Consider the following 25,013-nt stretch of genomic DNA (forward strand, 5'->3'; position numbering starts at 1 on the left):
TTAGAGTGCGCAGGATGAAAAGAGATGGGATGGAGGAAATCTGGGTCAAATGTAAATCTGAGTAGCCTCATTTGACTATGCTCCTTGCCTTCCCAGACTTGTGGCCTGGTCAGGGTTAAACACCGTTTCAGGTAAACGCAGTCACGTGCCCTGGGGCTTCCACGAGATGCTTGCACACAGACATAACTGTACTGTCAGTTAGTACCCGCTCCTGAGTTATAGTACTGTATTGTCAGTTAGTACTCGCACACCATCAATCCAACACTTTAAGAGTCTTCCACTTCAAGAGAACAGATGCAAGTTTAGATGCAAGTTCGTTATTTCTTTCTGAATACCATAACTGCACAGACTTGCCTCAAAAATCAGTGGAATGAATGATTACTGTCAGTCTAGCAGTTTCCATGAGCCACCCCAGTCTTTCCCAGGGGAAGTACAGGGCATCCTGATGTCACTGTAAAAGCTGCATTTGTGACATTAGTGAATCTGTATTGTGGTATAACTACCTTTTCTTACACCTTGAATTTGCTATTAGCTTTTTAAGGATAAGAATAAATATTGACATTTAATGCCATTCCATCTGAAAAAAGCTCCCTTCTCTTGCAAGACTATACATTTTTCACTTTTACCCCCCCAAAATTTTGTCACACAAAATATTCTTTCAGTGAGCAATTGTATGTACCTTTTTGGACTCAGTACCTGCTTTATAATTTCTTATTTCCAAGTAAAAATGTAAATAAGTACATTTATCTTGGGTTTATTTAAAATAATACTGAATTTTTCTTTAAATACTCAACAAAAAGAAAATAATTTAATTTGTCTAATTAAGCTTGACTGAATGCTGAGACAGAAAACTGGTGTTGATATTATATTTTTACAACATTTTCCTTTACTTTCATTAAGGGTACCAGTAATGTTCCTTGGTTTGCAGTGTTTAGACTGGGTATGGACGATAACAAGCTGATAATGTACATTTCAATGGCTGCCAGTTACTCCCAAAATGTTTCTTTAGTGCCTCTCACTCCTTCACTAACTTTCTGTCTAAGCACAGCAATATCAAAAGGCACGTGTGCAGCCAACACCTGGGATGTTACAATAACAGCTTCTAAGAAGGGAACAAAACACAGGGGGAAACAAAAAGCACAGAAAAACATTTCTCAGAAGCAGCAGCAGAAACGAAATGAGACTTAGCTGACCCACAAGGCCTTAGATGGCTTGGGCAGCTGCATGTTGGAACTTTCTTCGGGCCAGGGCCAGACAAAACAAGCGACTGTGTCCGCCAGGATAAAATGACTCTCTCCACTCGGGGTGACACGACTGACTCCACCAGGGTGATGCGAGTCCCTCTTCCAGGGTGAAGTGAGCGCCTCCTCCAGGGTGAAACCAGCCGGGTCAGTAAACAAAGCTGAGGACGGACACCTCACTGTTTCTCTAGTCGCATTCATCATCCTCTAAAATTTGTTCCCTCTCTTTTGGCATGTAGACCTCTAATAGGGGTTCTTTGGTCCACTAATGATAAACAAAGGCACGGTAATTCAATGCACATTGCAAATCATTTCAAGTCACTGGCCTACAATATGATTTGAATGACCTCAGATTATTTAAAAATTGCAACTAGGTTTTACACGGGAAAATTATTCTGCAAACAAGTCAATATGACCTCTGAACGTAGGAAGGAATTGCTGCAAGAAGGACACAACGATGACAAATTCCTTGCAGTAGTTCTTAGATCACCTCAGAGTGCATACTACAGGTCTTAAAACAGAAAGTGAACAATGAACAATGAAATTAACTTTGTCTTGATTTAAAGAGAAGGGAATACTATTACCTATAACATACTCTGACCCACTCATGTAACAGAGTTTTCAAATACTGAATATGGCCCAGGATACAGAAAAGCAGACAAATAAAACGTAAGTGAATGAGCTGTTGGAGAGAGGAACAAGTGCTTAACGGCACTTAGTCTGCACTGCAAATGAAAAAAAGGCACTTGTAATGCAGAGAAGAGTATATTACAGTCTTCAAGGAGACCCATTTGGTTCCTTCTTCAGTTTGACATAAGGGAGAAAGTTTAATTACAAACGAAGCAACCAAAATTTCATAAGAGCTCCTTTTGGACCTGAGGCAAGGAAAGAAAGCAAAAAATTTTTTTTGGAGACTCATACTTGTGCCAGAATGGAAAAAAAAAAATCAAATCTCAGTCAAGCAAAATGTTGCTTTGAAAATGTGTGAGCTGAAGTTGGCTTTTGTTTAGACATGTTTTGTGCAGCAGAGCAGTGAGTGACACCTTTAAAAACTGACCTACTTATTCAGAACCAAGCATGTCCATCTGCTGCCAAAGATATTAGAAAGCCAAGAGAATGTCACTGTGAGACCAAATGTTATACTTCCTGCGTGAGTGTTACAAAACGAGTTGAGGCAGTATAGTCATGCACTGGCCAAGAAACACATGACACAAGCACCCATACACCTAAATCTCTATAAGTTGCTTCAAGCTGTGTTGGACCATTGAAGTGTTTCTCTATACAGGGCAACACTGTCCCTATCCAGCACAGGACCAACATGCTTAGACAGATACAGTTGATGTCAGAGGCAGTATATCAGCAATTACATTACAAGTGAAGTCTTATTAATACAGAAAGGGGAACTCCACTCAAAATCAACCACTTCTGTTTGCTATGAGCACTGCTGTATAGCTCTCTGTCAAAATCAAATCAAAGCTTAGGCACGATTTTGTACCATCTTGTTACCATACGAGGGTTAGATGAACTGACTTATTAATCTCCTGCAACAGCTTTTTAAACTCTTTGGTTGCACAACCAAAAGGGAAGGGAGGTACATTTTAAAATCTTGTTAGCAGAAGCAAAAAGGCGGAAGGAGTACTGTTCAAATGTTTCCAAGGTAAATTATGACGTTAGGGGTTGAGAGTCACTAGCCTACTTTTGGAGGTTCCAGAGCAGAGTTGTCACAGATGTCTCCGTTTTGCATCTTCTGCATGCGTGTAAAACCAGCATGTGCAAGAGAACAACATCCAGGAGGCGTGCAAGACGCTCCGCCGATGTCAATTCCTGCAATACTGTCTGACAGTCGTGTACGGCCGAGCAAGAGCAAGTGTGACCCTGAGCACATGAGATCAGTGGAGGGACTGTCACTCTAAGCATCAGGAGAAGCTACCTCGGGGAGCTAATAACATCTCCCAAAGCCCCTGATGAAAAGACGACTATGTGCAGCTAAACAGGGAGGGCATAAGTGCACATGCGAGCATAAATGCATACACACGCGCACGCACGCGCACCCACACACGCACGTGCACACACGCACAACAAAACCAAGCAGCAGCAATTACTTCTATACTGTGTACAGAGCCCCTGACAACAGTGCAATAACACATTAGCTTTTTCAGTCTTGTTCACCATTTGACTGGCACTGATAAAACAACAAAACAGGTGAAGGCCTACCTGGGTTGGCACCAGGACAGGTGGGTATGCCAGCTTATGGTGTCGGTACATCCAGAAGGCGAGAAGAACGATTGCGGCGACGCCCATTATTGGCACCAGGGAGTAGAGGAGGGTACTGAACACCGGGGGCTTCTGAGGGAACGGGTTAGACGTTGCTGCAGAAAGAGAAGAGTTCAAAAACCGGGTAAGCAGGCTAAATTTACAGTTTTAGTTCCTCTTACATTTGTACTCAATTGGGGGGTTGCAATCTATTTTACAGAACAAACAACACCAGGAAGGAAAAACACAAATGGAATATAGTTTGTAAATGACATGTGGCATCGCACAAGCTTAGAACTATGAGACACAAACAGGAAGTGCTGGTATCACCACCTCACACCGGTTCCTATCACACATACCTCCAGCGGGGGATCAAGGGTGCGAGTTGCTAACTTGCTAATTAGTGCAATAGCAAGAGCAGTTCTGCCCCACTGTGTTAAAGCATTCCAAGCAAAATCATACCGATGTTCTGTTATAAATGGATTACTGCAATGCAGTGTGACCTTTAAAAAAAGGAGAATATGCATTATTTGAACTTTGCAGTTCTCCTACCAGGTCTCATGGCCTCTATGATTAAATGACTACAGTAGTTAATTTGAATTTTAATCACTGCTAGTTCTTTAGGAACAGTGCCAATGAAGCACTTGTTCAAACATTTAAACAGACGTTATCTCTGTCACACACACACACACACGCATGCGCGCGCGCGCACACACGTTTTGCATGCTTCTCCCCAACCCCCCACACCAAATTCCTTTATCTTGTTATCTCTGCATATGCGTGAGTGCATGCATGTGCATGTGCAGGCTGTGTGTTTAGCATAAAAGCTGCGTCTTTACACATGCTCAGATCATTGCGATGCTGTGCTGAAGATTTGGGGCAGGGGTCCCTCGCATGCTCATATCACAGCAGCTGGTTTTGTTGCCCCGGTCTACAGGATCTGCCCCCGGGGGTGTGCAGTATCCAAAGAGCCCGAGATGACCCCGCAGAAGCCAGGGGTTAAAGGGAGACTGTGTTGCTAGTGTCACGCCCCTGATTTGTATCCCACTCTCCCTGTCACAGCTGACCATTAAAAGGATATATGATAAAACCTTCAGATTATATCCCCTCCCTACACACTTACCCAGTAAGCACTCCTACCTCCACTACTCCACCCTACACTGCCTGTGGGGGTACTGGTATTGACAAACACCCACACACAATACACACACAACACACACACACACAACACACGCGCGCACGAGCACTCTCAGGCTGCAAGGTCATGAAACAATGCTAGATGTGCTTAATGTAATTCACTGTATCCCAGTGGGCTTCTGCATTTAATATCTAGGGTATTCCACAGCGAGGGAGTCAATGCTGTAAACAGGCTTGAGATTGCATAAGCCCCCAGTAAGACCCCACCTCTTCAGATAGCTAGCTATCAATCTGAGTGGATAGCCAAACCTGCCCAGCGTATAAATCTGGAATAGAAATGAAAGCATGCTTATTTGATGTCAAATGAAAATGAAATGCTGTTGTTCTGAAATGTTGTCTTTCTGTGTGAAATCCTTGTTTTTGTATAAAGAATTAGGAGGATAAGATGCCTTCAAGCATCAGCTCCCTACAATTTTTAGAGAGGAAATATTTCTAATTGTACAATAGCCAGATTTTCTTGTACTTGGCTTTGGTGTGCCCTAAGAAATTAGAATTTTTTTGTTACACTGTGCCAAAAAACTTCTCATTTGCAGTTGCTTTTCTCAAATCTGGCAGACCCTCAAAATCACAACTGAACTCTCGGAGTCAGTCTGCACAGAGTATAAATTCTAGAAGAGAGGTCATATTTTTTACACGCCCTTATGCTACAATAGAATGCTGAATAATAGTCATTGCCTACTTTTAACACCTGTGTCAAAAGCTTCCACACCTGTAATATGACATTAGAATAGTACTGCTATTATGAACATGACTAATACAAACTACTAATATGAACCTGTGAGCACTGGGTCAACAGCAATAGAGTAGTGTCTATTCAGGCCTGTCTGGAGCTGCCTGAGATGTCGACATAAGCAGGCTGCTGTTTGGCTAGTTCTACGTCACTCGTAGGAACACTGAATAAAAAAATTGGGAGGGCCAACGGTCAGGACGAGGCTGGGGCTTCAGAAAGTGCTGCGGGCATCCACCTTCCATCTCTCCATCTCTCTTTTGACTAAGAGGACGCTGGACATTTATCTGAGCCGAGATAGGACAGCGTGATCGGCTCTGCTAATCTGAAAGTGACCATCGAAGTCTGGGCCAGACATCAGTCCACTGCAGAGTCTAGAAGCTGGGTAATGTCAAGGTGGACTCTACCATTCCAGTCCAACACACGTGTGTGTGAATTAAATATAATATGAAGTGGTATAATAATTTTTTTTAATTTACATGGATACTTTGCATAATTTGTATCTATGTCTGATCAGTAAATGACAGAGCACAGTGGAGTGCTGCTTCTTTAGATGTGCGCACACACTGCTATCATTGCTAGATAATTATCCAGGTGAGGGTGCATTCACGACAACAAGAGAGAATGTCAAGAACTTCCCTAAATCAGTTTATCAAGCGCAGCAGTGTACAGATGGCTTCCTTTTTCTTTCAAGAATGTGACCGTGCAACGCGGCAGCATGCAAAGGTGAGGGAGATGAAATCCAAAACCCTGCGAGTGATAGAGTGTACGCCACACTGGTGAGACCTGTTCCTACAATAGAACTACAGATTTAGTATAATAGGCAATAATAACGCCGAAAGTAATAACATGGTCTTGCAAGGGTGAGCACATGTGGATAAAACATTTGGCATGCTGGGAACAATTTACTTACCATAACCACCCCTTAAAGCATTTTATATGTGGTCAAAAATATCTAAGCATCATAAGGAAAATGTTATGCAATGTGTGTGTGTGTGTGTGTGTGTATGTATCCAGCAATAAGCAATCCATACACACACACACATACTACAGCACTATAATGTTTATCTCAATGATGAGACTACCATGCAATTCTGTGCAATTTCATCTATCTGGCTTGATTGGATCAGCACTTGTATCGCTAGAGGTTTAATGCCTTTTTGGTAGTTGATGTTCAAAATAGCAAAAGTCTTGCGATTTAACACTAAAACAATATAATACAACAATTGGCAGTGAGAAACTGAGCGGGATCATTGACCTAGTCCACTTGTAAAACATTATTCTCACTGAGAACACGACAAACAGCATGATAATAGCTAAACTCCACAATGCTATTTGACAAGGACTGTTATGGAACATGTCTGGTCTGACCATGCAGCTTGTTTGTCAAAAGCCGCTAGTTATCTAAATACACCCATGATTTACTGGAGCAATTGCAAGCAATTATGAACCTGAAAATACTTTGGGTAACCCAGGATTGATTTCACACTACTGAATAGGCAGACGAAAGAAAAATGACTTGAATAATAGTATCTCAAAGAGTGCTGGCACATTCCAGCGACTCAGTGCGGAGCACACACCCTGATCAGTTTATTTTGTTTGGATTTTTTAGCTGCTGAAAATTGTCTTTTTGCTGGAGAGGAGATGTATTAAAACCCAAACAGCCTGTGACTGTGGACTACAACTGACTTTGCAGAAGAGTTATGGTTGCTCAGCTCGCACTGTGTCACAGCACTTGTTTTGGCCCTTGCTGTTTTTTGTGTTCTGTTTTGTCCTATTGTGACATTATTTTTTGAATGTTACAGTGGACCTTATTACACATCATAGGAGATGCTCAATGATCGGAAACAAACAAATAAACAAACAAAGTGTGGACCAGCATGCAGGGTCAGAGCAAGACAGAAAACAAGCAGGGTTACATGGGGCGAGTAATAGGAAAGAACTTCCTGTACCCTTAAAGACACCTCTGCTTCTGTCGGTGATGGGAGCCTTACTCTGAACTGGCTGCACGTCAGGGTTGTAGAAGAACTTTTCATTACACATGTTCCCCTCACAGCAGCAGAAGAACACATCGGGGTCCTCCTTCTTCTCCACGCACTCCGTGCTGTGAAACAGAAAGCAAATACAAACTGTCAGCATGATCTGATGCCTGGGAGGCCCCCACACATGCCCCCATATCAGCTCCCTTATACCCCTGCATCTGCCCCCTTATGCCCCAATACCCCACACATGCCCCTGCTGGTTTATCATTGTTCATTTGTCTGATGTTCTCATTTGGGTGTGTCACACAACCCGAACCTGTCTTTTGTCTGTTGGCTGTGGCTTTTCTCTTCAGTTAGCACTACACCTGCAAGGATGCCATAATATGTAGGCACAGCAGACATTCGTTCTGACATTCGAATCAAGCTGCATCAAAAATGAAACTTGATGAATGGATGAATTGAATGTAGGTTTTTCACTAAAAATGTACTGCACTGTAAATGATATTGTTGGTTGTCTGAATAATGTGCATGTCACAGTACCAGTGAGAAAAACTAAAAATTGCAAAGTGAAGCCATTCTTTCAGGTAACGCCATAAAAGAAAATCACACTATATGTCCTCTAAAACAGAAATGCTAGAAAGCAGAAAGACAGTGGTAAGGAAACCAAACTACAAAGAAAACCAAAGAAAATAAGGATGCATAAATATATGTACTTACATACATACATATACATATATTAAATCCAGAACAGAAGAAACACAAGGCTTTTATCACAGCTGAAAATGCAAGGAATTCAGCACTATTCTTTTTATCTTCTATCCTTTGGCATGTTTAAGAAGAGTACTGCTTAAATGCAACAAATTATTAAATCAACATTTTATTTCAAATGTGTTTTCAATAGTTTGTTTATCTTAGAGCATCTTAACATTTCAATTGTACATCAAAAAGAAAAAAAAAAACACGCACACACGCACACAATTATATTTAGGATATAATTACATTCAGGCTTTCATAGAACTACTGAAATGAGACTGCTTTGCTAAAATTAACAAATGGTTGATCTTTTTAATTCATAGGAAAACTGGGTTGTACTGTTACTGTTCTTAACTGAGTTTTCTTCTTATATTTTGGGAAAATATTAAGATGTGGGGTTCCACAGGGATCAATCCTTAGTGCTCCTCTCATCCCTTTATATAATGATTCCAATCAGAAAAATATGGTGTAACCTTCTACAGTGATAAAAATGATAACACAATTGTTGTCTGTAGCTCCTTAACAATTAATGCACTACAAGACTTAATTAACTGTAGTAGAACCAATCATTAGACGGCAGTTTGTGGGGTACCACCTAAAGATCAGTAGCCGTTTCTTAAATAAGTTGTACCTATTTTATGTTTGCATTTATTCTTAACTGCTTAATCCAATTCAGGGTCAGGAGGAGTCTCAGGAGCACAGAGCGCAAGGTGAGAAGAGAACTAACCATGGATGCCAATTCACCACAAATCTTTTCATTTGTATTTTATTTTTATATACATTCTGCTTTATCCGTTGCTGTAATTTTATTTTATTTTATTTTACTTTTTAATTTTATATTATGATTTATATATGTATTCATTAGCGTGTAATGGAGTTTTCGTTTCACCTAGCTATACTCTTTCGATTATGATTAAAGTCTGTAGGTACTATATAAATAGTAATAATAATAATAATAATAATAATAATAACAACAATAATAATAATTATTATTATTATTTAAAATAATAAAATGTTTTGGCAGTCATTATTCTGTTCATGTCCAAGTTGAAGTGCAAGTGAGATTAGCTCCCTATTTCCTAATCTCCTTTCAGTTTTCTTATGTCACAAAGCTAACAAAAGAATAAATAAACCGGGGAAAGAAAGATATCATTGTCAGAGAAACTGCTGCCAGACCACATTAGAGGCATGTGCTATGGTTAGCTTAGAGTAGATAAACAAAGATTAACAGCACAAAACCCCACTTAAGTTAAACACACACACACAGCTGCAAATGAGAAGGGAAGTGGATAACATTCCAGAGGTCTTTTGTTCAGAAAAGAAAGGGGAGAACGGTCTACTCCGTGCAGTGCCGGCCGAGCTGCCTACAGTCTCAGCGGAGACAGCCTTCCCTGTTTCTCAGGGGAGGGAAAAAAAAAAAAAACCCTCCATCCAGTTCTGATGGGTGTGAGATAAATAGACTCAACTGCATGCTAGGACAAGGGCGAAAGGGAAGCAAGGTGCTATGGTGCAGTGAGTGGCAGTTACCTGTCGTGCATGGGGAGCAGATTAGCAATGGGACTGAGATAGAAGAGGGGTAGGTTGAGCACAAACCTCAACCATGCAAAAAAAAAAAAAAAAAAGGGACCAGGGTGACTTCGTATCGATATTCAGCATGGAATGCGCTCCATGTTTAGCAGAGACCATATGGATAATGAATGGGGAATTTATTGTTGTCTCTGCCAGAGCTAGTGAGAAATCAAAAGGGGTCATCTGTGCTCAGGCCTGTGCTCGGGAGCAAGACTTTTCTACAGTGTAACTGAGAACTGGCATTCAGAATAAATGAAAAACTGAACATTTGTGATGAATTAACTGCACATTATTTGCAGACCTTTTCCAAAAATACCACTGCTTTTCACTGAGACATCAAAGACTCTATTTGGACAACGGCACATTTTGATGGAAGAGTAGGTAAATATATTTCAAGCTTTTTTCTACCTTGGGGGGTCTTTTAGGAGATTACATTTGCTGATGAAATTTTTGCAGCAGTTTGGCACTCAAAAATAAATGGGAAATGACTGTAATAGACTGGACGTTATGGTCAGGCTGGCATTACTGCTACATTATCTTGGTTGTTATAAAGGTCACTGGTATACAGTATAACTTGATAATGCTTATTTGTGCTCATGCTTACTGCAATATTAAAAGCAGCTTGTTAATTTTTTTCATTTATTTTCTCATTTATATTAAAAAATGTGTTTTATTTTATTTTTCACAAAAACCATTGTCAGAACACAGCTTTTCAGCTGTGCTAGAGTCAAAAGTGTACTAAAAGGATTGCTGTAAGAACTTTGATGTTCAGTGTGTTCAACAAAAACAAAACAAACACCAAACAAACAACAGCAACAAAAAAAAAAAACCAAAAAAAAAAAACCAAAGGCTACCTGTCGTAGCAGTTGACGTCGTCGAGCCAGCAGCCTTGCTTGACGACAGCCACGGTCCCGGAAACGTTCCGCCATGTGGCAAAACAGTGTTGTCGCTTGTCCTTGTCACTGATGCAGCCTTCTACGCCACTGCGGTTGCCATGGCTCTCTGAGCTCGGGTTGTAGTTGTAGAACACACACTCGTGTGTCTCTGAACGTCCCAGGATGGCGCCTGCAAAAGCACAGGAGAGCACTTTTATCGTCCAGTGCAAGCCTGCCTCATGAGTGGTGATCGATGGCACCGTTTGGAGGTGCACGCGAATGATGCAACCACTCGGAAACAGCAAGCACCCGCTGCATTTCGACAGCACCCCACATTCCCATGAGGATGGCAAGAACATCACACGACCGACTGGGAGCTAGTGAATTAAAGCAAATTTCTTCACAGCCCGCACATTATGTAGAAATCTCTGCTCATTTGCCAGTAATACATTTCTGTACCGTTCACAGTCATCTGATTAACAATACAAAACACTGAGTAAGAAGGTAGCTTCAGGCTACTGCAAATCCACACAATTTCTAATTTGTCATTATCATCCTCATAGGCCTTAAGCAAATAATCATTTCAAATACTCTCGGCCAGTGATGTGTAGTGATAGGATTATAAAACAGTGGTACAAAAAAGCAATGCTGTGGGACTACCACACAGGTCAACACAACGTTACATGGTTAAATCAGATAAGAAAAAAATGTGCCTTACAAAACTGAAAGTAGGCCCGGTGTGGTTAGAATGTAGCAGAAAGGTGGGTTCATAATTTCTATTGGCCTCAAGCCCCAGAGTACAAGGTGATGAGAGTGGCAGTTAAGGTGCCATAACAGCACCTGACATTCCCTTTCCCATGTGCATGGGTGTTATAAAAACGGAAGATACTGCGAATATCAGCCTAATCTCTAGACCAAAAAATGCATTCGAGTCTCAATGAGCTGGCCTATATTTTTCGGCTTTTTAGACCTTCATGACATTTAGCAACATGCACAGTTTACATGTCACGGGTGCCATTATCAACCAGGAATTGAGCTCAAACAAGCAAATCCTGATGAACTTTCATTAAAATGTAATGAGTTGTGGTAAAATGAATTTTGTTGTTACTAAACAAACTAGCATTACACAACTCCGTTAATCCAAAGACCACCTCCAGGTAAGGGCACTCAGAGCAATATCAGTAATGACATTCATCTGTGCCACAGGGGACACATGAAGCTTGTGGCCAGGTGTGCGAGAACTGGTTGCACATACTAAAAGAAAAGGCTGTTGGTGCCACTATAACCGGGGGCAGTGGAAGAGTCAGGAACAATACAGGTCGAGCAGCAGCAGAGCAAAGCAGCCAGCCAGCTCCCACAGCACTCATGCAAGGACATTAAAAAAGGGCGTAATTTGACCTCCAAATACTGGCCGTTAAGGCACGTTCCATTTTCTCCCCTTTACCCTCCCTATCCCGGTCTCACTCCTGACTCTGAGATGGCAGTTACTATTACCAAAAGAAATGATTTCAGAGTGCCAAACCCAATTATACTGATTGTGCTTAATGCAAGAAGAGGCACAAGGTGAGTTTATTCGTCTGGACTTTGTTGAGGGGCTGTGTTGGACATTGTTCATCTGGACTTTGTTCAGACTGGGCTGTGTTGAGGGGCTTGGAGTGTACTGCGAAGCTCTCAGGACAATGTGAGAACATGCTTAATGTTCTGTAGCAAACAGAGTACCAGCAGTGCTGCAAAACAGTAAAAACGACTACAGTGGTCTCTGAAAGGTTGTGTTGGGCGAGAAAACCAAAAGATAGATTTAGAAGGGATGCTATGTTAATGGATGTCTCTATTCATTTATTCCGCTTGATCAGAAGATGGATCAGTTACCAAGAAATTCACATAATAAAGATGGTGGATCCTGCTCCCAAAAGGCCAAGAGATCAATCTCTGTGTATAACTGGCGAATGCAAAATTTCACATAATTCTTATACAAGTGAAAGCGAGCGGAACATCTATATTGGAACATGTTAATGGCCACCACCTGCCCAATCCTACTATAGCATCCTTATTAACTATCAACAAAGCAATTCAGGTCAAGTACTCAGTTTGCTTTTGGGGCATGCTGAGAGCATGCGGTTCGTGTGCATTTCAGGTCAGCTGTTTCAGATGTGTGTTTCAGTGTCAGTGATCATAATCCTGAGTCCACCGTTATCCCGCACTTTCTGGATAACAGAAAGCTCCTCAAGTGTGATTAGTCATGGATTCACTTCATGAAAGAAGCACTGGTTACAGAAATCAAGCCTGCTTTTATCTCATTGTGTATGAGACCAAATATAGCCCTATCTATCAAAACCAGCAGATGTCGTCCAAATGATCTTTAGTGACTCATTTATATGTGAGAGCTGACAACAATCACAGCAAAATGGCTCATTAAGAAGAAAATGAAAACTGGCATACGCAACATACATTATTTTGTGGAATTAATTTGCTAATTGCCCCTTGGTAGGGATAAAGCTAAGGATTAGTTCCAGAGATCCAAGTCACCATTATGGGGATTACAGGGAATCTGGAATTACTGTCACGATCGCTTCAAAGTGGTACGGAAAGATGATGTCACAGCAAATTCAAAGTGGTATGGAAATTGATGTCACAGTTGCTTCAAGGCGGAATGAAACATGATGTCACCGCTGCTCAAGGTGGTTTGGACAATGATGCTACAGCTGCTTTGAGACAGCATGGAAGATGAACAGCTCCTGCAGCTACACCTATCTACACTGCATGCAGGGTAGCCAAGCTCAGATATTCCATTGGAGAACATCCCGAAGTACTAACGTCTCAGAAGTCCTAACAAAGTGTGAAAGTGGCAAGTGAACAGGAGGAGAGGGTATGGTAAATTTATCCTCAAAAACCCACCTAAACAAGACTCAGTAAATCTCTGACCCACATTCTACTGCTGCTCTTCTGAACAGATGCCATGGTGCTCCTCTCATTAGTTGCTGGGTCTAAATGGAGAAACTGCGAGTACCTATGAATCTCTGTGTCAGCAGGGCTATCTGAGATAAAAAGGTGAGGACAATCAGAGAGGAAGGCTGCAATTAAAGCACATGAATTATGGCTTGGCTCAAGTTAGATTAAAAGATTTGCTTAAATGGAAATAGGTAGAATCAATCAGCCAGTCAATCTATCTATAAAGCAAACAACAAACAAACAAATCCAAACTTGGAATTGTTTTCAATTCCATTCTCTTCATTCTTAAGGGCCATAATATTTACAACCAAGAGTGAGACAGAGGTATCAAATTGCTCTGTAGTTATGAAAATGTGTTATTGACATAGCTGCATTCATGCTCACAAACTGTAATGCATCACAGACACACACACACTCACACACAATGACATGATATATATACAATTACAATACAACTGTGTCCTTCATATGCTTGCATCTATAATAGATTTGGTTATAAGGGATTGCTTACATGTATATTATATGTATATAATACTCTGTTAATGCACAAAAAAATGCTTTAATGTCCATATCTTTTGTCACGGAAGCATGTGGCCCAGTAGTCAATTTATGCTTACAATTACATTCTTTTACTGGCCTTTGGTAAATGACAAATGAAACAAAGAATAAGAAAAAATGTGACCCCAGACACTACAGCCCTTGACTGTTGACACTAAGTCCCAGAGAAGGGTGTTTATGGGGTTGCTTAATGCTTATCATTTTACATAATATCGTATGTTCCTTCCCATCAGGATGAGTGTGTCAGGTTGGAGCACAATCACGGCTTCCAGCCCCTTGGCAAGGTAGCGTCTTCTCTGACAAGGTCGGTACAATGTAACTCTGAAGTGGTGGGGCACTTGCATGAATTAAAGAATTTGTCACTGAGGCCTACAAACAACAGAGTGCACTTAATAGATCGGAGAGCATCTGTTACGATGACGGATGGAGCACTGAAGAGCGCAGACATTCTCACTGCTTGTCATCAAATCCACCTCTGCAGTAGCAGCAGGTTAACATCAAACCTGGTGAGGGTCACCGACTGAATGTTTGGAACAGAGGCTTTGAAGGTCTACATTCATTTCCTATATGTGTTTCAGGCCCATTTAGACATATGTCCAATAATTTCAAAGGTGTTTGAAAACTTGTCAAAAGTCAGCATGACTGAAAATTTAGTCATCTTTCAGTTATGGGACTAAATGTCCTATATGCTCACTTGGTCCTAGATTAAAGTTGTTATCTAAGAGGTAATCCTGATTTCCTAAAGATCCATCTCTTTGTAATCTGTTTTTAGGCACATTTACTTATCACACATTTCCCCATATGACTAACTGCAAAACCTGAGATTCTCCACAATATTAAGGCAAATAAAGAATAACGCATGTACTTTGTTCATAAAGTCTCTCTGCTTCACCATGTTCTCTGGTCTTTGTTAGCATGAAGAATGACCAAGTGATAAGAGTGAAACACAGTGAAACAGAAAGGGCAAGACATCACTGACAAATCTTTTCATGGCATCAGCCTCACTATATTTATTGACACAGTTGTAAGAGTACACCAATCACTCAACTCGCAAGAGAACTATGCACATGCTTGACTAAATTAGTTTACCACTCCTTGAAGGAAACATATCAATTCCTACCATCCAATAATTCTCCCCCCCAACCCCACCTGAAATAAGGTCGACTCCAGAGCCCCAGGAGTCTAAGTCACGAGTGGCATATGGTACTGCTCAGATTCAATCTGGGCTCAGAAGCAGAAGTGTCTTCAGGCAGTGTTTTTACTTATTGCATGCATATTGCGTGCAGTCTTCTGAACGATGGTGTGTAACTGGTCATCCAGAAAGACTACAGTAAGCGTGTGAGGTCCCCGTGGGACTACAACCGATAATACACCTACTGCCATTAAAACTGGGAAAAAGAGGTTAGTGAATATAAAATTTCCTTGAATGCCCACCATACCTTTTGGCACATGTAAACAATATGTGACTTATCATACATCATTAACCCACAATAAGTATACGAAATAAATAAGAAGAAATAAAGTCCAGCTAGACACAATTTTCCAAATAAGTTACAAACATCAAATATTTATTACCATGCTTATGAGCTATTAACTGACCAAACACCCACTAGAACACACTGACCAATTAGGCCACAGTAAAGAGCACTGAAATCTTGGTGATTCATTAGAACTAGACCCAAGTACCAGATAGGCCAAAAAGGCTACTGTTTATTTCAGTTTGCATCAGTCAAAATCAGTATGACGGTCATGCATTAAAGAATATAACAAGATTAAAATTCAGAATGCGTTTCATTTGTTTGACAAAAGCATGTAGCTAGTTTTTTTTTTTCCATTTGGTTGTTTGTTTTCCACTCAGTGACTCCCACAGTCAATCGTGTTTAACTTTTTTCACCAAATCCACTTTAGGCTGCATTGGAAACGGGCCCACAACCCTCAAACCCCAACAAGCAGAATGAGTCTATGTGAGAGTAGCTTTCTTTCTGAGCACACATTCTGGCGGCTGCAAAAAGAGATGTGTTTCTCAGGAAACTGTTCTTCTCCAGCAACAGGGATGTTGGTGCAGTCACAAATGATCATAATGAACAACTGAGACTGGATTTACAGGACAAATTTTGTCCTTAGCAATTCTCATACTGTATTGGACTGGACATTGTATCTGAAACACTGATCTGTTCAATGTCAAAACTGGTGGAGACTTTATTCACCTCAGTATTTTTCAAAACATTAGCAAAGGACAAAGCATGGCACGGGTCAAAGAAAACTGTCAGAGGACAAAGGTGGCAAATGTGATTTCAAATAACCCTCTGTCAGCAGTGGTCAACTGTGGTTGTAAATTATTCACAGAGGCACCTGCATCTTAGACAACAGCAGCTAACAACTTGCCTATGTCATGGAAGTCCACTTCAAGAGGCAGATCAAGATACACTGCAAAGCAACACAAGGTCATGCTATCAATCAAGAATACCAAATAAACATGAGCAAGGAGCATAGAGCAAAGAAATTATATTCATATATTGCTATTCAAACTCCCTCTCTAAGGAATTCCCATGTTTGCTATACATAAGTACAGCAGAAAAAGGAGAGAGAAATTACACACAAACCCTTACAAGGTTTTATTTTTCGTTATACAGCCTCTACACTTTTGTTATAGTCTCAAATGCGCAAATGCTTAACATGACAGAAATGGCCGTCACACCAACATCATTTTAACAAGGAGTAAATGGGATGGAGGAGTGATTCTTAACATGGTAATAATCACAGCACATCTGATCATCCAGCAGCTGGTCCAAGCTGACATATGATCTCCGGAGAGAAAAACATCTATCTGACTGCTTTAAACATGGAGGAGCCAGTGAGACTGATCGCATCTGGGCACAGATATTTTGCTAAAGGAACAAACAAAACTAAATGTAATGTTATATTTGCTGTATCCTTACTGGGTAAATTAAGCAGGCACTGAATTGAATATTTTGCACCAAGAAGTGAGGTTTCAATCCACCTATTTTTGCCCCATGGTGACACTGGAGGCTCTTCTTATTCCTATCATGACAAGCCATGCGACTCACAAGCTTAATGAGAAAATATAACTAGTATAGCTTTAAAGGAAAAGATACATCTTTAAGAGGATCTTTAATATGGGCCTGTATCTTTATGTGTGCTTATGTCATCATGCTGAAAACAGGAGACATAATCTTGTAATAGGCAGAGTGCACGCAAATGTGCAAGACTTACCAAACCAGGATGCCTGCAGTGTGACTTCACAAAGCAGGGGTTTATGAGGTAAATGGGCATTATCCTCAGCATAAAAAAATAAGCCTTTATTTTGGGGATTTGCCAGAGATCGTGTGGCTGTGTAACGACCCCCTGCTAAACCACTCTGCTCTATTTTACAGGGGAGAATATGTGACTCCTTGTCTAGGCTGCACAACAGCTGCAGCTGTGGAAGACAGAAGGTCAAAAGATGTGATGATGAGCCCATTACCTACAATTTACAGGGTCTAATCTTTCTGGGACACTGTCAAAAGCATGCGGGTGTGAGGAGTGTAACAAGATCAGGAAGTTAAAAGTAACAACATAATATATAAAGAAATTAGGCATCCAGTGGTTGAGGATATGCATAATATTGCTAGGTGCTCAGTGATTTGGCTTTAATGTATTGGATTGATGATCTGTTATGATCTGTCCACTTCTGTAAAATGTGGGACCTTGAGCGACATTTTGGTCAGGGGTTAACACTTCAGGTGAAGGCAAAAAGAAAAATGTGAAAAGATAAATGTGGTCTTTTTGTTTTGCACTTATCCCTTTTGGAGTGGTGAGCCTAACCTTGAAGCTTTTGTCCTAAAGAAGTTCAGTGATCTCCACTCTCACACGACTCAGTTTTACCTACAAATCTAGTGCGAATTTAGCATCCTTTGCTGTTTGCATTCTCTGAATTTGATAATATGAAGATTCTTGCTATTAGTGAACTGTGACTGGGAAAAGGGGCTCCGTATATGTTTTTATACATAAAAAAAGTGAAACAAAATGATGATTCATGAGGTTTGCAGATTCATGTGTAATAAGACATGCATTAACAGGGTGCTGAGCTAATGCTAGTGTGTGGAGTAGAATATTATAAAACATTACCACACACACTTTTGACTACAGGGCTCAGCCCACTTTGACGGGACTTGTGTCTAGTTATTGTCAAAGAGATTAGGCAATAAAAAATGCTGCATGTGAAAAGCTGTAGATGGTCATGCTTACTCTTCGAGCAGGAAGTCTCTGATGTATTGCACACTTCCATCTTTATTAGATCACTTCTCAGCCTAAAGCAATAGCTGAGTCCAACACTCTGGCAATTAGCTTCAGCCTCTTTTTTCTGCTTACCCCAAGTTCGATTAATTCATCAGTGTAGTCGTCCCCCCCCCCCCTTAGTTTGCTATTCAAAAACAAGCACGGAAGATACTTAGGTTCATGTCTATTTCAAATTAAAATTGGTGAAAATGTTCCCTCTATCAACTCATGAGTATGCTGTAATTTTTTTAAAAGCATGGGATGCATAAAAATGATAAAATATTATTAGTGTCAAGAGCTTCTCTTACCACTGTCTTAATGGGGTGCACTTACCATTTGTGTGCCCAGCTAAAGACAGTCTACTGCATTTTTCATTTGTGTCTCGGTCCCATGTTGGTCAGTCTGATTCACTGTAAGCAGTATGAATAGCGTGATTAACCTTTCACCGTTGAGTCCCAGCTTGGGTCCGCTTGGCCCTCTCGCACTTCTCAGCCATGCCAGGCCTCGTGTGGTTGAGCCAATCAACGTGAAATCCCTACCTGGATTACACCTATGGTGTAACAGTCAACAGCTTTTCATTTCTAGGCTACATGAACAGCGGAGCCAGGGCTGAATCCAGTAACAATGAGACCACCAAAGAAAAGCCTCTTCCAGGACAATTTTACAGAAATATACTGAATACGCAATTAATATGGCACTGTGAATTTTATGTAGCCTACTGCACAAATGTAATATAGCAACATCAACTGAGCTTCAATGTCCCTTCTGCATTTCATCTGGAGATGCATCAACCACTATAAAACACTCTAGATCTGTGTCAGATCCCAGCCCCAATGCTGTGAAAGAGGTTAATATCACCAATATCTTACTGGACTTGAAAATTGCACACTAAAGTGATATGTTGCCTCATTCATTTGATGAGTAGGGGTGTTTATAACACCTGACGGTGAAGCAGCTTACATACATACAGCTTACTGCAGCAACCACATTCTTTCACCAATAACTAATTGCAAAGGCCATAAATCAAAATATGTAATAAATGTTACATCTCGATTTAAACCCCAGTACATTTGGGGTTTAATTTGGCAGATTCACATATGACAACGTGTGCTCATGAACACATGCTTGCTCACACACACATACACTCACTCACTCACACACACACACACACACACACACTCACACACACACACACACTCTCACACACACACACACTCTCACACACACACACACACACACACACACACACACACTCACACACACACACACACTCACACACACACACACACACACACACACACACTCACTCACACACACACTCACACACACACTCACACACACACTCACACACACACTCACACACACACTCACACACACACTCATACACACACAAAATGGGGGGGAAAGGGACATTTGAAACTCTTGACAACAACAATGTAAAAAGTACCACACAAGCTTGTCTACGTTTTCACCTGATTTCTATCCTGTAATAGGGTCTGAGAATGCATAATTCACTTATATACTACGATCAACGGCCAGCCAAATAGACATTCAGTAGATTTTTCTGGAAAACAACACATCATGCCCATTATATTTCAAGCATGCCATGCTTAGTTTATTTTTACTGTTTTCATTTAGTCCATTTCGATTTGCTTTGGTTCCTAAATACAGATATGACAACACAGCAAATCATACATTAAGGTAATATAAAAACTTATGCCACACCTATGTCACAGTCGTCAGCCATTTTATTCATTTAAAGAACTATCATGGAAAACTTAAAAAAAAAAAAGTATTTAATAGTCTGATTCAGTTTCAGATGTAAATCTGAGTAACACTTGGTCTGATGCCTTACACTGAAACTGGTGACAGTAACATCAGGAGCCAAAATCACATAGGAGGAACCCACAGCAGATGAGTCAAAAATGTACAAGCGACCTTCATTCTGCATGTGCAAATTGTGGTTAGCCTTTATGAAAGGAGAAAAAGCATATCTTTGTAAATATTTGCAAATGGCTGTTATCAGATAAGTCCTTACTAGTCCACCAGGCAACGATCGAAACACTAATCTTAATCTGTACATTCCACCGTTTCGACTGCAGCTCATGATACAGAATCTAGTGACGATGGCAATTTTAAGGCTAAATAAATAAGCGTCCACCAAACATTTACGATACAAGTATCTAACTAATGCATTAAGTAAACAACATTGACATGTTAAACACAAAATCATAGTGTTTATTTTCCCTGATTATTGGCCTCTTAAACAAACAATAAATGCATTCATTTATCAGGATAGCCACATACTCTTCAGTAGTGAAACAGACGCTTATAAAAAAAATAAGTTCCAGCCACTATCTCACGTGGATTTGGTTTGATCTGATGTACCCATATGCAAATATGAGCTTTGGTCCCGACGGTTCGATCAAATGCTTATGCTTTTTTCCTGATAAATGATTTTACATTTAAATTGCATTTACGGTACAGTTGCCAGCTGATGCGGTTTATATATTACAAATAAAAAAATAAAAAGCCCAAGGAACATTAATTCTAGGCTACCCATTATCTAGGCTAATGATTAAATACATTTCAAACCATTTTTCCCCACACGAACATTTTTAATTCGACGCGATCTTAACTGGACTCTTTCAGTCTGAATCTATTTTGAATGTACTACTTTTCACTAGTGCTATTTACCGCCAAGAAAACCTGCGGTGTGGTATTATATGAATGCATCACATTATTGACTGTCAGCTACAAGAATATCTATCCATTTTATATATATATATATATATATATATATATATAGACACACACACACACAGTCGAACACAAACACACACAAAGTCGCATAATAGCCGACCCACCTGAGGAGCAAGAGATGAGGAACACGCCAAATGCCAGTTTTGTTGCCGGACCCATTTCTTAAAAATCTGCTCCCTTTTCTTCTGATAGAATCCGTTGGCCAGCAATTTCCCGTTAAATCGTTTACACTCTTTAGGACGAATAGTTCAATTAAAAATCCATTTCATAGAGTCACTGAAGAATGAAAAATCCAAAAAAGGGCAAATTTGTGCTTAAAAAAAAATCAGTCACAGCAAGGGGACGTTGGATCCGGATAATAAATCCTAAGAGTCAAACACAAGAGCAACTGGTATAAAACACTAAAACTATTTGCACATATTACCAGTGTGGGCAGGTGGTTACCCAGTTAATTACAACGTCCATATTAATTATTTTAAAATTACAACTCGGAAAAAGGAAAATGTGATCCGCCTGAGGCGAACTGCAACAACTGTCGAGCTCCCGTGCGCTCAGAATAAACTAGACCGCTCAATAACCTCTCTCTCAGTAAGTGGGCCAGTTCCCATGCCGAATGATAATAACAACTCTAGATGTGTAAAAATAGGTTTTCAGCAATAACTTAAAAACCACGAGAATCGCAAAACAAGCCCTCTCACTTACTGGAAAGTCATGGGGACGCCAAACAACCTTATGCACGCAGCGTTTCGAGGGCACGAAGGTAGATAGCAATCGTAATACTTAGCTAGATAGGTTAACCTAGCTAGCAAGCGTAACCGAGAGATTGAATATAAGCCCAGTATTAAAAAAACTTTCATTGAACATTAGGCCACCTTCTACCAACCGCACACACTAATTCCACCCGAGCAGAAGTTGACAGTGAAGATAAGATCCAGCTTAACATGGCTAACATGCTATATCCACATTCCGCTCGAGCTATCTTCTTTCTGTCTTAGCTAAACGTAATAAAGATAGTCCACCGCGGTCAAAAAAACAGCTTTCCCCCCTTTCTCTCTGTAGCAAAAACAAACAAATGATTCGTTAAAATATCGACGTTGAAAAATATCGACGGCTTGATAATGTCCGCTTGCCCCAATCGGATCCTTCAGCGACGATTAGCATGGCCAGCTATACCAAGAGCAGCAGCCACCTCCGAAATAATTTGAATAGCACCGTCGGCAAAATGACGCTAAAACAAGACAAATTGTAGACAACTTTTTAACTAATTATGCTACTTTTGTTTCAAATCTAATGACTGGCATTTATTTGTCTGTTACAGTGAACTGAAATAATATAGCTCCGTCTCTCTACGTTGCCGTCACTAAAGTGGTTCACACTGTAGGCATACTGTATTCAAGATGGCAGCCCGGGCGGATTGTTTTTGTTTTTTTCTGCTTTTCACTATTATTACCCTCCCATTTTGTATAGACGTAATGCAGAGAGCTGATTGACACGCCTCTTTGCCAAATCAGAGGGGCGTATACTAATACTATTGGAGCAAGCCAGGCTTCTCTGGGTCCACTGAAATCCATCCCCCTGCCAAGGAAAGGCGGGGCTAATTTGTGGCAACGGTGAACAGGTCTCCGGGTCCACCGCGTTTACGGAATACTAGTCATACGTTGCTGGACTGAACGCGAGCAAGAATACCTATTATAATGTGATGTAAAACTTCAGGAAACCTTGGAGCTCTTGACAGTTGAAAGATACCGATATGCAGTATTCATTGTAATTCATACTTACATTTAAAAAAAAATTAATTTAAACCACAGCATTACAGGATTTTGGTGATGGCAAAACTTCAAGTATCCAAATACAGGCGTATCTATGCACAGTAATTCATTGTTTGCCATTCATCTGTTAGGTTGCCCTACTGAAAAAAATGTTTAAAACTCATATGTAGCATTACATTATGCCATATGATCAAGTCAGAAGTGAGTTGTCTTAAACTGTGAAGCCTAATTTCAATGTAATCAAACTTTTAATATCTGACAGACTGTCCTTTTAAACAGCGACTTATTACTCATATTATTGTGTATCATAATAGTTATGCATGTGTAATTTAAGTGGCATGAGGGGTTTAATGCAGAACCACCATATTACAACAAAATTCTGCATTGAAATTGCTGAAAGAGTTCATATATTTTTCTGAAGAAGCCAATTTCTAATGTTCACTGTATTAAAATATCACTATCGTTCTGCATGGTGCATATGGCTAACACAAGTAAACTGGAGTGAAGCATACCATTGTGTCTTTTTGAACTGCAGAATATACTGCATAGTTTATCAAGCACCTCAGCGTTCTCAGAAAATGATCTGTCATATACCCATGCAGATGTCCCTTAATCAATTTTTTAATATATTTACTTAATTACTATTTCTTTAGTTATGGAGCTCACAAAACCATTTTTTTTTCTAAACCATAGATGTCCAAGATGCAAGTATATCAGAATAACTGTGGCCTGATATGTTTGAAATGATCTGCAGATACACATAATCGCCTCTGTTTCACGCCCCATTTAACAAGCATTTTCTCTGCTGCACAAAAAGTATCAGAGTTCTGTGATCTAAGACCATCTATTTTGTGTGTGTGTGTGTGTGTGTGTGAAAAGAGTGTGCAGAGGCCTTTTTAATGTCTGCTGGGTAGAACACTTTTATGGGTAGTGCCATTTTAAGGTGCCATTTTCGTCCAAACAGTTGGTGACTTTGACAATATTCTTACTAAGCTACTATGGAGGTCAAACAGTGATACTGTCCCACCACTTTCTCTCCAGCTCCTGATATTTAAAACCCTAAATAATGCTGAAGAATGCACTTTTTTTGCTCTCCTCCAACCCTTTTCTCTTTTTCCTCTCTCTCACACCCTGTGGTCCCTTTGCCCTCTCCCTTGTTATTTATTTCTCCAATAAAACCTGAGTAAATTTTAATAAGTGACATTATCATGGTGTTCCTAACAAATATGAGCATGTTGAGTAATATATGCTAAGTTCCATGGCCTAAATGAAAGTTCACTTTTTATAGTTGTTTGTGTTTATATTAATGCCAAGCAGTACCTTAGCATACATATCAAATTGATCTTGGTAAGAACTGGACACCTTGCACCTCCTTTCTTACCCTCACAAACTAATAGTGAATTATGTCAGCTATTGAAAATAATCAAACATCAGACTATAAAAAGCAGTTACTGTATATATTGCATTCTTTGGTGTTTTCTGTGATTCAACACCCTACAGCACCTTGATTTATTTTGATTATATCCACAAACCTTTTTGTGGACCATCCTTTTTACTGGACAGATAGAGTAAGCTTATGATTTCTAAAAAGCACATCTATCATTCACAGAGTATCTCAGGACTGTCAACAGCTAGAAATATTATGACTGGTGCGCAATTTACATAAAAGGTATAATTTGTGCACTTATAAGAATGTAATATGTGAATGTTCACAGTGGAGATATGTCATGTTCACTTGCTTTGAAAATCCCTGAAGGAAAAGTCACACATCTTATTTTCAAATAAGAAAAACACATTTATTATAGTTCTAGCTTGAAGAATATGTTTTTTAAAAGTTTTAGGTTCACTGCTGAAAACCGGACGTACCTAAATGGACTGATGTTTCTCCAGCTTTGATCGATCTTGGCAAAGTGCTTTTAGGAAGCAGATTGGCTGGATATTCTAGTGTACTTAGTATAGTGTGTAGTGTCATTTTGTTGATATCGAAGGAGCAGAAATGTCTACCAACAAGTGGTTGTGTGTCCCTAATATCTTGTTTATGGTTGTTATGGAGACCAATATAAATTGCATTAGTTTCTGAGTAAGGGGAAGGATACCAA

General features: G+C 40.1%; 1 protein-coding gene across 2 annotated transcripts in view; it reads right to left on the reverse strand.

Moving 5' to 3' along the window:
- The window catches only part of acvr2aa (activin A receptor type 2Aa), a 35,397-nt gene extending 12,850 nt beyond the window's left edge, over positions 1-22,547 (reverse strand). Inside the window, exons 1-4 of one of the 2 annotated variants that reach the window (XM_027016917.3) lie at positions 21,250-22,547; positions 10,577-10,787; positions 7,413-7,522; positions 3,456-3,610 (exon numbers count right to left, since the gene is read on the reverse strand). In XM_027016917.3, coding sequence (XP_026872718.1) covers positions 3,456-3,610; positions 7,413-7,522; positions 10,577-10,787; positions 21,250-21,304 — 531 coding nt within the window. In that variant the 5' untranslated portion in view covers positions 21,305-22,547. Of the gene's footprint in view, positions 1-3,455; positions 3,611-7,370; positions 7,523-10,576; positions 10,788-21,249 lie in introns of both variants that reach the window. The other variant, XM_027016915.3, reaches the window with a different exon arrangement.
- Between the last annotated feature and the right edge of the window lie 2,466 nt (positions 22,548-25,013).

The sequence above is a fragment of the Electrophorus electricus genome, chromosome 9, assembly GCF_041902795.1.
Source record: "Electrophorus electricus isolate QZ-2024a chromosome 9, ASM4190279v1, whole genome shotgun sequence".
In the NCBI taxonomy this organism is placed as follows: Eukaryota; Metazoa; Chordata; class Actinopteri; order Gymnotiformes; family Gymnotidae; genus Electrophorus; species Electrophorus electricus.